Source organism: Pezoporus wallicus, unplaced genomic scaffold (genome assembly GCF_028554395.1).
Source record: "Pezoporus wallicus isolate ANWC-B61680 ecotype Strahan unplaced genomic scaffold, APGP_CSIRO_Pwel_v1 contig_8702, whole genome shotgun sequence".
Taxonomy (NCBI): Eukaryota; Metazoa; Chordata; class Aves; order Psittaciformes; family Psittacidae; genus Pezoporus; species Pezoporus wallicus.
Genome location: NW_026636754.1, coordinates 1,381,852 through 1,396,606, shown reverse-complemented (window position 1 = coordinate 1,396,606; position 14,755 = coordinate 1,381,852). Strand labels below are relative to the sequence as shown.

Genomic DNA, 14,755 nt, shown 5'->3' with positions numbered 1-14,755 from the left:
GAGCCTGGCAGAGGCTGTTGGGTTTCCCAGCCACCCCAGGCAGTGTGAGCCGAGCGGCTGAAGCTTCACTCACCTTTAGGAGGAAAAAGCCCTCCCCTTGCTGCAGCCCCGTGTGTGCCCAGCTCACATCTTGTGAAGGCTTTAGGCTGATCCCTTCTCCCCAGATGCCGACTCTGTTCCTGCTGGCGCTGTGCCCACACAGGAGAAGGAATTTTCTCAATTTCCTTTCAGGAGGCCAAGCTGTTTGAGTCATCTGAGATCACACACAGGTTAGGTTTAGTTATTGCAAATGTGAAATTGGCAAATGACAGAAGCGCATCTGTTTTAAGCACTAAATGCTGCACGTGAGGTTATGTGTATTAAATTTATTCCAGATGCTTTTGTTGAAATTGGTCTCTTTGTTGCTGCACTTCCCAGCGATATCCCTGTTGTTCAACCAGGTTAAATCTCACCTAATTCACTACATTGCTGTTGTTGTGTGCTGAAAGCCAGGCAAGTGCTCAGGTATTGTGAGTAGTCGTCCATACAATGCCTTTGTGTAACCGGGGGTGGGAAGAGGAGAAATTTCACCAAGGTAAGAGAACGCATTCAGTCTCTTGGTATGAGGTGAGCAGGTCCCTGGTTCACGCAGACAAATTGAGGTGTGGGCACACACACACACAGACTCATTCCTGCAGGTGTCTGTCATCCTCATCACACGTCTCCCCTGTGCATGCGTCCCGTGCTTGTCACGCTCCACAGAACGTGGAAGCGGGGCTGACAGGACCATGGGCAGTACATGGCGAGGAACCTGCTCTTCCAGCATCTGACAGAGGTGTTTTAAATCAGCCCCCACAGGGGGTTTGGTCCTGGAGGCCACTCTTGGCTCTGATCATTTCTTATGAAGCCCCAGTATCAACACTGAAGCCTTGGTAATTTAATCTACTTTTTCAGTGGGGTTTGTGGACAATATTTATGGCTGTAGACAGCGTTCTTTAGCTTAGTGGGTCCATGCTTTGTTGCTCGGGGGGTTTTTAACGAAGTCAGTCTTTGCCAGTATTTTGGGTTTTGTTTCACGTAATTAAAAAGCAGCAGTTCTTGTTAGGGAAGCTGCATGTAAAAGGCGCATTAAGGTCACAAAACATTGTGTCATTCCTATAAACAGCTTGTTTTAAATGGTCTTTTTTTCCAGCAGATCATGCCGCACACCTCTCTGGAGCAGTTTTCCTCCACAGCTTTGCATCGCAGTAGCAGCAAATGGATGTTACTGTTTTTGCTTTCTGCACAGTACAGAGAGGCCTCCAAAATACGCAGCCCCGAAGTTAATCATGCTGCTAGACAAATAGGAAAGAGTTTCTTTTGCATCTGCAGCACTCCAGCTTTGAGTGTAGCAAGTAAAAGATTAAACCATTTGAACTGAAATGAAAGCAATATTCCCTCCTTACGTCTCTTTAATAGCTCCTTGGAATATCCTGACAATGCTTGTGTTTGTACGAGTGGCTGGGAAAAAGCTGTGGGAATCACCTTTCCCAGGCGGTGTGGAAAGAGGAAAGAATTTGCTCAACGTATTTAAAGCTGGCTTCGTGGCTCGGATACGTAACGGGGCTCAAGCCCTGTGTTTAATTGCGTTGTCTGGCATCACCAAAGGAATTCAGGCAGTGAAATGGTGGAGTGTTTAAGAACAGCATTTATCACCCTGTAGGTAAAGTCTGGTGGAAGCCCTTAGGGAACGACCTGCGCACCACAGTGACACACGGACTAAATAACCTCTGTTTGGCTATGTCTTGTAATTCCTGACATGGTGTTCCTCATCCTACCACGCTCTGTTGCAAACACCAGCCATGGCTAGCCAGGTATCCTGGATCTGCTGGGTCGGGTAAATGGAGTTCAGTCCTCAGCATGCAGGTTGTAGCAGTGGAAATAGGGTAATAATTAATGCTAATCCATTCCCTATTAAAACCCAAAAACACCCAGTGAGGTGGTAGCCAGACTTGCCTGTGGCTCTACCAAAGGCCAGCCTGATACTGTGCTGTTGTGGAGAAAGCACTCCTTGCTCTGCACAGTCTTTCCTCACCTTTGAATGTTAATTTGGTACCTTTACAGTCATTAAATGTGTTTGAAATCCTACTGGAACTGATTGTTCATCTCTTCTTCTTTCCCATTTTCAGCCATCCCTTTCCAGTGAAGTTATTTACCCTTTGTAAAGAAGAGATCAAGAGATCCAAAGACATCCGGAAGCTTCGCTCTAGCATCGGAGTGTGAGTCGATAAACTAATCTTTGCTCTGCTTGTACGAAGTGAAGAGAATTTAAATTACCAGATAGAAGAGCTGGGTCTATTTCATGTGAAATGTAATTGAAAAAAGCCCACAAATAATAGAAAGTTGTGAGAGCTTCCTTTCCTTGTTTAACTGGGGTTAAACACATCTAGCTCCAGGGTAAAAGCCCTCAGTCCAGGTAGCAGAGGAGGCAGCACCAAGGTTCACTGGGAGACTTCTCCACTGGCAAAGCCTGCCCTGTGCTTCGGTGTCGATGTGATGCTGGTTCACGTGCGGGTCCCAGCGCGCCCTCAGTGCTGCCCGTCAGCAGTCACACCATGTTTGCACTTGGCACAGCGAGCGGCACCTCAGGAGCCCTCTGGGAACTCAGCACAGGTACCTCAGTGTTTGCTTTCCCACAGCACTTGGAACCAAGATTTCCTGGGCACTGCAGAGCATCCCTCCCTTTTCTCAGATACACCTCTTCCTTCTCACCCGCAAAATGCACTTCTGCAGGTCCAACTCGATCTGTTTTCTTCCTTGTGTTTTCTAGGTTTTGTGGCCTGATTCAGTTTCAAGGAGACATGAGAGAGAAAGTTTTCTTTCAGTTGTTTCTCCTCCTTTGCCATCCATTTCCTGTAGTAAGTACTGAAGACACTGCGTATTGTCAACTGTATTGTTTAAAATACTTCACACATAAAAAATAATCTGCATCAAAGCAGCATTCTTTGTAATGGACATCAGTGTATACAATAGGTTTTCTTTCTGAAGGCTCTGCTGTCTGCAGTGCTGCCACCTGAAACAGGCTGCCGGATACTTGCAGCATACCTGACTGCTCCATACAGTCTGCTTTTCCACCTCTGTGGAAAGTAAGAAGCAATTTAGGTGCCTAAGTCATTTGTTTCTTCTGCTCAGCACCCAGCACAGTGAAGATCTGTTCTCCATATAGAGCTTGAGGGTTCCAATCAGACACATCCCTGTTAGCTTTGTGGTATTTCTGATAGTTCTGGTTCAAGAAAAACATACTTATTTGTTGTGTTTGTCAGGTGTGACGAGGGCTTGTGCAATGCAGGCAGGTTTATCAGGGGTTTACCTTTTCATGTAACTAACTGCAACAGGGCACAAAAATCAGTTCTTAGTTCCAAGTATGTACAAGAGAAGATCATCTGGGGGATAATAATATCTTAGCTGATTGATTAATACTTCCATTGCCTTAGCAAACGTTGTGGGGTTTGGGGTGGTTTTCACCATATAAAACCCAGGATCCCTGGCTTGCAGCTGCTGTGATGCCAAACACATCCAACAGCTCCATGTAGCCCTGGTGTTCTGTGCAAGGTTTCCCCTGGGGACGTCGATGGATGTTCCTGTGAGTAGGTAGGACTTGCACCTCTGATGTTATGGGCAGCCATGGAGCTGCATCCACAGCCAAGCGCTGTAGAAGAAACAAAGCCATGGGCAATGGCAACCCATGAGGTCCTGAAGTGGTTGGAGAACCCCCTGAAGAGCCTGGTGTCTGGCCAACGCAACCCAACACTGTTTATGCTAACCCTGATTACTTTGCCAGTTACTTTTAAAGGTTAAAATCAGGTGGTGCTCAGCAAAGGCTGGGACTGCAGATTTTTACTGCAGCTGTTCCCATGCTGGGTGTACTGGCTACAGGAAGAATCCTCTGCAGGAAGGGCACAATGTAAGAACTGAACAGAGAACATTTCCATTTCGTGTTCCATTGGTGTTTTATATCATAAATATGTTTTGCTTTTACAGATGGGTCAGTTTAATTGGACTCTACTACTCCAGAAATAAGCCTAGAGTTACTAAACCTCATTTTTTTTTCCTTCCTTTGCTTAGCATCAGGCTTTCCTGGAAAAAAACAACAGAATCAGGTTTTGCTGCACTTTTGCTGTCTTCCATTAGGTATCCTGCCACACACTGTACTTCAGAACCAGCCTTGCTGCAGTGTTCACTGCTTCCAGAACCCACAGTGTAAAATGTTCAGGTCAACTCACCATCCATCTCCCAGCAGGTTTTGAGAGTTCTGCTGACTCTTACAGTCTCCAGGCTGGAAGTCTGTTCTGTGAGCCTGCAGCAGCCCAACTCAGAGCCAGACTCTGCCTCAAGCAAAGAAATTGTCCAGTTCATAGAATAAGTTTAAAACTCATCTAGTCCAACCCCCCTGTAATGAGCAGGGACCCCTTCAACAAGCTCAGGTTGCTAAGAGCCCCATCCAGTCTGGCTTCCAGGGATGGGTCAGTCTCAAACATTTGACTTCATTCCCTGTGAGGCACTGAGCTGTACCCTTAATCTGAAACACTGGAAAAGGGCAGTGAATATGCACTGTTCAGTAGCATGAACTTCCTGGAGGTGCAAAAGCAAACTCCCTTCCTGCACCGGATCCATGTCAGAGGCAGGAATGGACAGACTAGTTCTGAGTGTAACAAAGTGCTCACCATAAACTGCTGTCCCTGTGATGAGGAGCCAGTCCCAGCGGTGGCACTGGGCTCTGCCACACGTGGCTGTGCAGCCTTCAGTGACCTTCCTCTGCCTCTTCCCATAGATACGGAAAACAACAGCCAGCCAACTGTATGAGATGCTGATAACCTACAGCGATGTGCTGGATGCTGCCATCATGGATTCAGTTCTGACCATACTCAGCGATACCAACTGGTAAGTGCATTTGTTGCCAGATAGTGATAAGAACTGATAATTTTTGTACTAAGAAGTTAAATAAAAGTTGGATGCCTTTGAAACCTGAAAGAAATGATACCTGCTTTTAAGCTATTTATTGCTTTTAGGCCAAAAAAAAACATTGCTTGAAAGGATTCTTCTGTTCTAAAGAGCTATCTGGTATATTGTCCTGTGGTACCATTGTGCTTGTGTATGCGCATATATATATATAAAATATATATGTATGTATGTGTGTTTTATATACATATATGTATATGCACCACGTACCATTGTGGCATGTGTAAATTCACTACTAGATAAAGTAAAAGACCCATATTTTTTTAACAACATAAAAAGGGAGGGAATCTTGGAAGTTCTCCATGAAGCAGAGACCGGGCTGTGCACACAGTCAGACATCAACTGCACAGACAGTTTCTTGGCATGATGAGCACTGGCAGGATCTGGGGAAAGGAAGGATCTCTGCAAGCTGCAGAACAACAGAATTAGCAGAACAGCTCAAATCTCCCATGAAATGTCATTACTCAAAACACTACAAACCCTGTATTCAGGCAAATACTTTGAATTGGAACAGTTTAGTTGTTTCCCAAGCATAAGATGGCATGAATTATACAACCACTTCTGTAATTCACTCATTTACCTCCTTTTACCTTCCTCCAAGGGCAGGGGAGCAGGGCCCCTTCTTCCAAAGAAGGATTCACCAAAGCTTAAATCAGTTTGTTAGTTTTGCTGCCATGTTAAATGTGGTTCCTTGTTCCAGATGATGCTCCTGGGTCATGGGTGCAGTGGCCCAACACCCTGCTTCAAGCAGTAGTCAGTACATGAAAATAGACAGCTATAAAAAAAAATACATTATTTATTTGGTTATTAAATGGGTTTTTGTCTTCATTGACATTTCATGGAACTAAAATAAAGCAAGACACGCTCAGAGAACAAAGCTACCTCGGGGTTGTGGGTGACATTTTTCAGACTGATGCTTACATCATTTAAATTTATTTACTGTCTAGTTTATTTCTGTGTTTGAGCTCAAGTAACTTCGTATTTGGGAAACGAAAACGAGGTTTGTCATTGTAAGGGATGGCTGCTGCCAAAACTCAGTAACGGTCTCAGCTTTGAAGAATTGGTTATTAACAGTTCTGCTGTTGTTAAAATGCCTGTTGTGTAACTACACATTGGTGCTTAGTATCACAGTTAGTGTGATGCAGTGCTCCCTCATGAAATCTGAGTTGAAGAACAGGATTGCTCAGAATCACAGAATAGTTTGGGTTGGAAAGGACCTTGAGATCACCCCATTCCAACCCCCCTGCCCTGAGCAGGGACACCTCACACTAAACCAGGGCACCCAAGGCTCTGTCCAGCCTGGCCTTGAACCCTGCCAGAGATGGAGCATTCACAACTTCCTTGGGCAACCCATTCCAGTGCCTCACCGCCCTTACAGTAAAGCATTTCCTCCTTATAGCCAATCTAAGATTCCCCTGTTTAAGTTTTAACCCATTACCCCTTGTCCTGTCACTACAGTCCCTAATGAAGAGTCCCTCCCCAGCATCCCCATAGGCCCCCTTCAGATACTGGAAGGCTGCTCTGAGGTCTCCACACAGCCTTCTCTTCTCCAGGCTGAACAGCCCCAACTTTCTCAGCCTATTTTCATACAGGAGGTGCTCCAGCCCCTGATCATCCTCGTGGCCTCCTCTGGACTTGTTCCAACAGTTCCATGTCCTTTTTATGTTGAGGACACCAGAACTGCACACAATGCTCCAGGTGAGGTCTCACAAGAGCAGAGCAGAGGGGCAGGATCACCTCCTTTGACCTGCTGGTCATCCTTTTGATGCAGCCCAGGATACAGTTGGTTTCTGGGCTGCGAGTGCACACTGAAGCTGGCTCATGTTCATTTTCTCAGTGACCAGCACCCCCAAGTCCTTCTCCCCAGGAAGTTACATAAAGAATTTGGTCACAGAAACAACTGAGGAGGAGCAGATTCCTGATGTCACACAGGGGTGCTCACAGTACCACAGTTAGACATGGTACACTTACAGACAACCAGCTCTAGAAGCACCAGTGGTAGGACAGCTCTAATGGGTTAGTACAAGAAAGCAAAATACTTCCTGTTTTCCCCTTGTCACTTCCAGGGTGTGATGGGGCTGCCTGGTTTGTGCTTAGTTCAGGGCTGGCTCTAAGCTCCCCAGTACAGTACATCCACTGCACCAAGATTAAAGATGAAGAGCTCGTTCACTTCAAACTTAATTGTTTTATCTCATAGATTTAACTGTTTACAAAGGAGACATTTGAAGCCTTTGCTTGAGTGTCAGAGAGGGCTGCTTGTTACTCTCAAGTGCTCTCAGTGCTAGAACAACCAGTAACTTCTGAATTGCAATAAGCGTTAACAGCAGGAAGCCAAATGAGAATTAATGTTTGGGGAAGACTAATTACTGGCTGCACAGATTTGCTCCTTGTTGGAACAACAGAGTTTGTCAAACAGTTGTAGAATACAGAGTTTAAACTGGTAACTCTATATAAGAAGTTTGTTCAGCTACAGAAAGGGTTCCACTATTAAATATGACAAATTGTCCAAAGTTATTTCTGACTTGCCCTTTCAGCTTTTTCTCTGTAGTTTTGGACTCTGTTTGTGTGCTAAGAGTTAAGTTCTTAGTCCTTCATTTACAGTTGTTACTCAAGAAAACCAAAACAAATCTACTGAAATGGTGAGTAATGGGAGCAGTCTCACAGCATTCCAGAGTGGTGGATTTTTACAGCATGGAAAAGAATGTTGTCTGCATGGATTTTTGGCATTTGGGAGCGTTTTGTAACTGACAGTTCTTGAGGAAATGATCTCATGGACATGATGCTATTGCAGAAACCTTTAAAAGACAAGTTCGAGGTCTGGATTTTGCAGGAGAACATCAAACGTTCTCCAGATCCAGTGACATCTATCTTAATTCTTGATGCAAAGTCTTCTTAAACAAAATGGAGCTGTGACTTTAGAGAATAAATGATTGAACTTTCAGTCAAAGGGGTGTATGAGTGTTAGATTTTGGACTACAGAAACCAAAAAGAATAGCCTTGGTCATTTTACCATTAACTGGTCACTCGTGGAGGACTCACTGTGTACTTAGGGGGTGTCTGCCCCGAGATGGTACAAAAATGTTACTCTTAAACCGTGACACAACAAAACCTGCTCCAACTGTACATGAAGGAAGAGCTGCACACACAGTACAGTGATGGTACGGATATAGCTAACAGCCAGGTTTTATGTATCAGTTAACTGGACAATGCTTCCTCATGCAGGGAGGCAGAACTGCCCGTCGTAAGAGAGAAGCGCAACTGCCTCTGTGATCTCATGAACGTGCCCAAGCCACAGCTGGTGTCCAAGGTAAGAAAAAGCAACAGGCTCCAGAGGGGCTTTAGAGAAACAGTGATGATCAACCGCTCCCCCACACCTACTGAGTACTTGTGTGCGCCAGCTGTGGTTCTTCACTGGTTCGGGAGGAACCTCCTCACACCCGATTGCACAATACAGAGAACTGCTGGAGACTCTCTGGCTTGAGCCCTTCCAGTCTTGCTTCTTGAAAACATCCCAGGCCTGTAGCATGGCATCACCTAGAATGAAAATGCAGTACGGATGTTTCAGACACTGACATTCCTGGGGCAAGAGAAGAACGGATAAAACCCTCCCCATCAAGTTCAACAGCAAAATGATAATGTGAGATGAAAGCAGAGCCTTCTGACATTGCCTAAGAGGCAGAATAGAATTTAACAATTAATACATTCACAGAAGGCAGACACCGTGTCCCCATGTAGGCCCCACTTCATGCACATCTTTTGGAATTGCCCATTTTCTGCTCAGTCAGGGGTTCCTCTCCTCCCTGTCCAAAGGTGAGCAGGCTGAATCAGTACTGCTTTAGAGAACATGTGTTAACATGACAACTTACAAAGAAAAGTTAGTTTTACTTTGAGCGATACAAGACAAGGTGAAAATGCTCGATGACCTAGGGCTACTTCCCTACTTACCACAGGCATCCACAGCATATGATCTATTCTGTAAACAGATTAAGCTAAAAATAGTGGTATATTGATTTATTCTTGCCTTTGTTAATACTCATTATGCTTTCATAGCTCTGGAATGCTTTGTCCTTTGTAATTATTTTAGAATTCAGAAACATCCCCCCTGCAATCTTTCCTAAAAGGGTGGATCTTCATTTCCCTCATTTTCTAAACTACCTGAACACATTTGGTTTATTTTCATTACTAAAGTTATGCAAACCATTGATTATTCTTTTGCCCTGCACAGAACTGCATTTTTAGCATTAGCCTTTTTCACAGCTGCACCATCTGTGGCTGAAAGCCACCAAGTCCTTTCTCCTGCATAGCATCTAAAGGAGATCCTAGCTGGTGATGTTTTCACAGTGCTTGTTGAACTGGCTCTATGTGACTGTTACATGATGTAAGTCTTTGAGGTCAGCCAGTTCCTCCTGTGTAATACTCTGATAATCCTTTACACTGAAGATACTTCCTAATGTAAGTAGATCCTATGTTTTGAGTTATCATTGATTGATAGAGATATACATATATATATACATATATACACACACTTTAAAAAGGTCTGTTTAATAAACTGGTCAGAAGACCATACTTCACTGGTTACTTACAGTGAGTAAACTTCAGTGACACCCTGCTGTGCCCACAGCAGTTTCTTTACTCATCTTTCAGCTTTTCCTATCATGTCTACACCTTTGTGCTTTTAGTACGACCTTAAGCAATCTGCAACTACAGTTTTGTGATGTTGATAAGCAAGACCTGGCCCTCTCACCCCTAGAGGGAACTGGGTTTAGAGCAAAAATCGCTCTGAGCATTGCCGAGTCAGGGTTTGCTATCAACCACCAGAGCTGTTATGTTCAAAATAAAGGTGTTTGTTACAAGATGAACTCCCTGATCTCAAAACCCCCTTATTTGAATTCGTTAATTACTGGAGGCTGAGAGAAGACTGACAAGTTAGGAGAAAACTGTCTCTGATGCACACAAAACAGTAAGAAATACCCAAATATACATACAGGTGTTTCAGGTGGAACTGTTACAAACAGCATCATGTGGTGTGGAAGTCAGGTGCTGAATTTGGAACTTTATCTTTTCCTCCTTTGTTAACATGAGAGAATCATTAGTATAACTTCCAGCAAAGACTGAAGCCTGCACCTGCCCGAGAACTGCTGGAGTTCACTCTGAAAGTGACAGTGCACAACACATTGCTCTTCCAGAGCTCCCATAAATAGAGGAAGCCAAGCCTAACAGGTGGCTAAAGTTAATTTCAGCTGAAATCAGCATTTACAGTGCCTTTAAAACTTGTACAGATAAAATCTGCTAGAGGATAGTTAGAAATTGCGGTGTTAGAAAGGACTGTAGATGCTACAGCTTTGTACGTCTATGTTTTCTTCTCCATGTTTAGCTTACTAAATTACATGGCTGAGGTACTGTTAAAACACTGATACATGCCTACTCCATGTGTTTCTTCTCTCTTTTAGAGCTCAGCATGATGAAGCTGCAGGCACTGGCTGCTGGTCCGTCCACTGAAGCTCTGGGTTCAGGTGCCGTTAAGATGGCCGAGTTCATGCTGCCGCATCCTGACAAAGGGGCTCTCGGCAGAAGCCGCGCAGCACGCTGTTGAACAAGAGAAGAGGCAGAGATCACATCTTACAGCACTGTGCAGCTCTGCCACGGGCAGGCAACAACGATTCAATGTGGTTTCAGTTTTTAAAGGCATTACCTGTAGCCACAAGATGGCAGTTTCTCTTCATACTTCTGTCACAGTTGACCTAGGTTATTTCTCTTGATGTCAGTGATTTATACTTCTACAACTCTGAATGGAGCTATTCAGGCCGTGCTTGCTGTACATGCATTTAGTATTAAACCTGCCTGGCTGCATTAGTCTCTGAAAAGAACTGTTTTTCAGAGGTAAGTATGGCAGTGCTTAGTGATAATGAAATCTTCCTGCACATCCAGTATCTCTGCGGATAAATCTGTCATACTTATGTCATAGTAAAACAAAAAAATCCGAGTTTCACTTCAGCTCAAGTCAAAACCTCTCAGTAGTTCTTTATAGAAGTAACTCAAAGTAAATGTTTTTTGAGGTAAACTAGCGTTAGGGATTGAAGCTTTATCCCGCTGAAGAACAGAGTACTTCCAGCAACCACTAGGAATTTAGACCATTCCTTATTGACCATAAAATGAAATGGCTGGTAACATTTATGATCTTTAGCAAGGTTAATGTGCTGGGGAGGACAAATGCACGGGCAACATGATACTCTAATTATACCATGTTATTTGATGGTTTGAATTAAATCTCACTATCCCAGTGCTTCAGGTAGAACAATAGCTCTGCGTGTGTGTGTGTGTGTGTGTGTATACACGTATCTATGAAGATTTAAAAGGAAGGAAAAATTCAGGCAGAGGAGCTAAACCTAAGCCAGTTTCTCTATGAAATACCTGCTACAAACTGCAGCAATCTTCTCCTGCAGGTGTTTGTTCACTTCCAAAACTACATCCTGGCTGTCTCCCAGAGCCTTTTTAAGAAGGTAACTATAAATTCTATTATTCTGTACTTTTAAGTATACTTGCAACCTGGCTGGGAGATTAAATTCAGTGTAGATCAGAGTCATTCACTGCCTGTTACACAATCAGTACTAATTCATGTGGCCATGCGTGATGCAGGGCTGCCCACAGGTATTACTGCAGGAGGAATGCTCGTGAACCCACAGCCCCAGTGGTGTTGCACTGTCATTAAAATGGAAAATTCTAGAACATTCTTAAAAGACTTCAGATTTGCAAAGTTATTCCTACAGGTCCCTGCTGCAAGAAAAAACATGAGTTGTGTTGGCAATAGCTTCTTATTCAGGAAAAGCTGAGAGGGTCCAGTGAAAACGGTGAGCATCTGTCCATGCAAACACATCTGGCTGCCAGATGACGGTACACACACAGCTACTTTCACACAGCCCCAGTTGGAGGATGCCACGCTCCGGTCACAGCCTGGCCCTGTGCAGAGCTTTACCTCAGCCAGCACGGGCTGCGGCATCCAGTGGCAGGGAATGGCTGAGTGATGTTTGACAGAACCCTCTCTTTACACTTCCAGTGGTTACAGGCTTTGCTTAGTGCATTTCTAAGGGTTCCCTATGGTAACAGTCCCCTTGTAATCTTATGGCCTGTATTGGATGGTTCTTTAAATTAGAAATACAATTTAACGATCAAACTGAACTTGGCAAACAAGGGATGTGCAATAGTAAAATGAGCAAATAGCATTATCCATGGTGTAACCAGGACCCCCCTTAGAAAGGGGTTGCTCAGCACAAAGATTAACTTAATAAAGCACAGATTGCTAAAAAATTCTCAACCTCTGAACACTTGGGTCTTGGTACTCACAGATGCACAGAGGATAACACGGCTTCAGTATCACTGCCTTACCTTGGTTTTCAGTTAAAGTGATAATAATCCACCCCTTCCTTCAAGTTCAGCATGCTCAGGTTTGCTTCAAATGCTCCACCTGTCAAATCCTGGCAGGTGATAGAATAGAATGAGCTCAACCAGACAAACACGTTTCAGGTTGTAACAGGTTTGGGTAATTCTGGTCTTTAGACCACAGAAGAAAGTCCTATTTGCAGAACTAACCATAAACAAAAAGCCAGGCTCAGAAATGTTTCCATTCAAAAATTAAGTGTATGCTGAAAACCTGAAAGGTCAAGTAAGTATTTGGGGGGGTGTCAGACAACTCCTTCTCAGGCTGCAGTGTGGAACAGGAGGGCGATACCGGGCACAGCTCTGCAGGGTTTTTGCACACTTTGGTCCTTAATGCATCCTCAGAGAATGGACCAAGGGGGTGAGTTTGACACTGGAGTGGTTTTGAAGATTCTGAACAAGGGGTAGCTTGTCTGACAAAAGAAACCTCTCATCAGGCAGCTGAAATACTTTGCATAGGGAAAGGTTTGCTCTGAGCCCTAGTTACATTACCTGACCAGGAGCTGGGTGGGTTTGCTCCATGAGCAATTGTGCAAAGCAGTGATGATGGCATAGAGAAAGCATAGCAACTGCAGTGTTTCTGAGCATTTCTGCTGAAGTTGTGGACCAGAGTTTTCAGACAAGATGTTGTATTAGTGTCTTATTGTGAGGGCTTCACAAATTAAATGTGCTTTATAGAACAGGTTGCACAGATGTTTTGTCTAGGGACTTCCACCCACCATTATATGTAGTATGAAGAGTTAAATTAGTTGTAATATTACTAGCTTATCCAAGAGTTTATCAACCAACAGTACATGATAATGCCCTAAGGTACTTTCAGTCTGGCTTTACAACTCATAGTTATGATCTCAGAGTCGATCATAAAGTTGGGAGTGCTCAGTTAAAAGGAGACTGTACCAGATGAGATGAGATTCAGCTAATCGATCTTTGCACAGATGTAGGACAGTGCTGGGATGTCAGTATTTGTATCTAGATACAGGTTTAGTTATGTCAGACTTTTTACTAATGCTTACAACTAAAATGTATTTTGCTTTAAAACTTCAGTGTTAGCCCATACACTGTGCTTTGCTATTTTAAATGTAAGGGCAAAATAATTGCTGGTTATCATCTTCTAGTTACATTACTAGGTCAATTACAGCAGCTGAAATAAAGTTACCACAGTTGGGCACTTTGGAATCGGCAAGGCAAAACCAAACAGTTTTTCAGGTCTGATTTAGAAAACAAAGCCTTTGTCATACATAGGGCTGCGAAATATGAGGACTAAATGAGGCCAGGTGATAACTGTATCTGCCCATTTGTGTATATAATGTTGGGCAAGAAAGTAAAACAAATCCAAGTTCCTTTACAGAAGCTGAACTTTTCATTATTCTTAATACATCTCTACTTAGTACTACTGTCCTAAATCCCCAAAATACTCAGCACAATCAATCTGGTTAAAAAGCCATTCAATTTCCTAGTACAAGGTTCTGGGAAAAGCTACTTGCAGTAAATAGAACGTAGTATTTGTAAGGAGCAAATGCCAGTTTCAAATGTAAAGCAAAGGCTGAAGGTGGCACTCACCAGCTTCACGCAGATAATGAAGGGAGGAATTGCATCTCTGAAGTGACAAACTGGAACTCTTGGTTTTGGTCTCTCCTGCAAGAAGAAGCAGTAGGGTTCAGCAGAGGCACACAGGGCTACTTGAGCTTACTTTTAGAAGCTACTGAACACTAACGGGGAAACATTGAGACTATACACTAAATAGCTGATCGCTAACTCATTTGTTTCCCAGTTGGCTGGAGCACCCCCCTGTTCTTACCACAGTCTTTCAGTACAGTTCTTTGCCCAGCGTTGCAGATGACACCAGATCTGAATTGGCCTTCTGCTGTTGGAAGGAGAAGGTCTCGCTCCTTCACCACTTTTTCCTTTACTTCCAAGCTCTACTTTTAGCCCTTTCCCAAACAATTCCCTCTCAGATCTGATGGCCAGGTATGCTGCTCTAATAGCCTACCCCATAAAATAATATGGGGCTTTTTGGTAGGTTAATTTTCTGCCACTTCAGTGAGCTGCATTGCTTACTGTGCCATCAGACACATCAAAGCAAAGTGGGTACAAAGGAGAATCCTTCCCTCTCAGTGGGAGCTGTTGAATGGCTTGTCCCCAACTGGGACTTCACCATGGAGCCAAGCTGCAGAATTTGCTAAGGAATCACAACAGTTTGCAGTACAATCTTCATGACTGCTCTGGGAGCATGGCTGTGTCTTAGGAAGCCAAATGCACAGAAGCTGTAACAATTATGCTGACAGTATCACTACACTGCTAGGTAGCGAGTCCTCAGGATTCCAGGTCAAAATCCCAAACTCCA

The 14,755-nt window shown here is 43.9% G+C and overlaps 2 protein-coding genes across 8 annotated transcripts in view; one reads left to right on the top strand and one right to left on the bottom strand.

The window, feature by feature from the left end:
- Positions 1-10,827, top strand: part of TBCD (tubulin folding cofactor D) — a 122,387-nt gene extending 111,560 nt beyond the window's left edge. For 2 of the 3 annotated variants that reach the window (XM_057401396.1, XM_057401399.1), the window contains 5 exons: positions 2,148-2,237; positions 2,789-2,876; positions 4,790-4,899; positions 8,200-8,284; positions 10,428-10,827. In XM_057401396.1, coding sequence (XP_057257379.1) covers positions 2,148-2,237; positions 2,789-2,876; positions 4,790-4,899; positions 8,200-8,284; positions 10,428-10,439 — 385 coding nt within the window. In that variant the 3' untranslated portion in view covers positions 10,440-10,827. Of the gene's footprint in view, positions 1-2,147; positions 2,238-2,788; positions 2,877-4,789; positions 4,904-8,199; positions 8,285-10,427 lie in introns of those variants that run through there. The other variant, XM_057401397.1, reaches the window with a different exon arrangement.
- B3GNTL1 (UDP-GlcNAc:betaGal beta-1,3-N-acetylglucosaminyltransferase like 1) overlaps positions 10,193-14,755 on the bottom strand; it is a 117,767-nt gene continuing 113,204 nt past the window's right edge. For 3 of the 5 annotated variants that reach the window (XM_057401407.1, XM_057401410.1, XM_057401411.1), the window contains 3 exons: positions 13,972-14,046; positions 12,361-12,449; positions 10,193-10,563 (listed from right to left, as the gene is read on the bottom strand). In XM_057401407.1, coding sequence (XP_057257390.1) covers positions 12,369-12,449; positions 13,972-14,046 — 156 coding nt within the window. In that variant the 3' untranslated portion in view covers positions 10,193-10,563; positions 12,361-12,368. Of the gene's footprint in view, positions 10,564-10,767; positions 10,835-10,937; positions 10,986-12,360; positions 12,450-13,971; positions 14,047-14,755 lie in introns of those variants that run through there. The other 2 variants (XM_057401409.1, XM_057401408.1) reach the window with 2 other exon arrangements.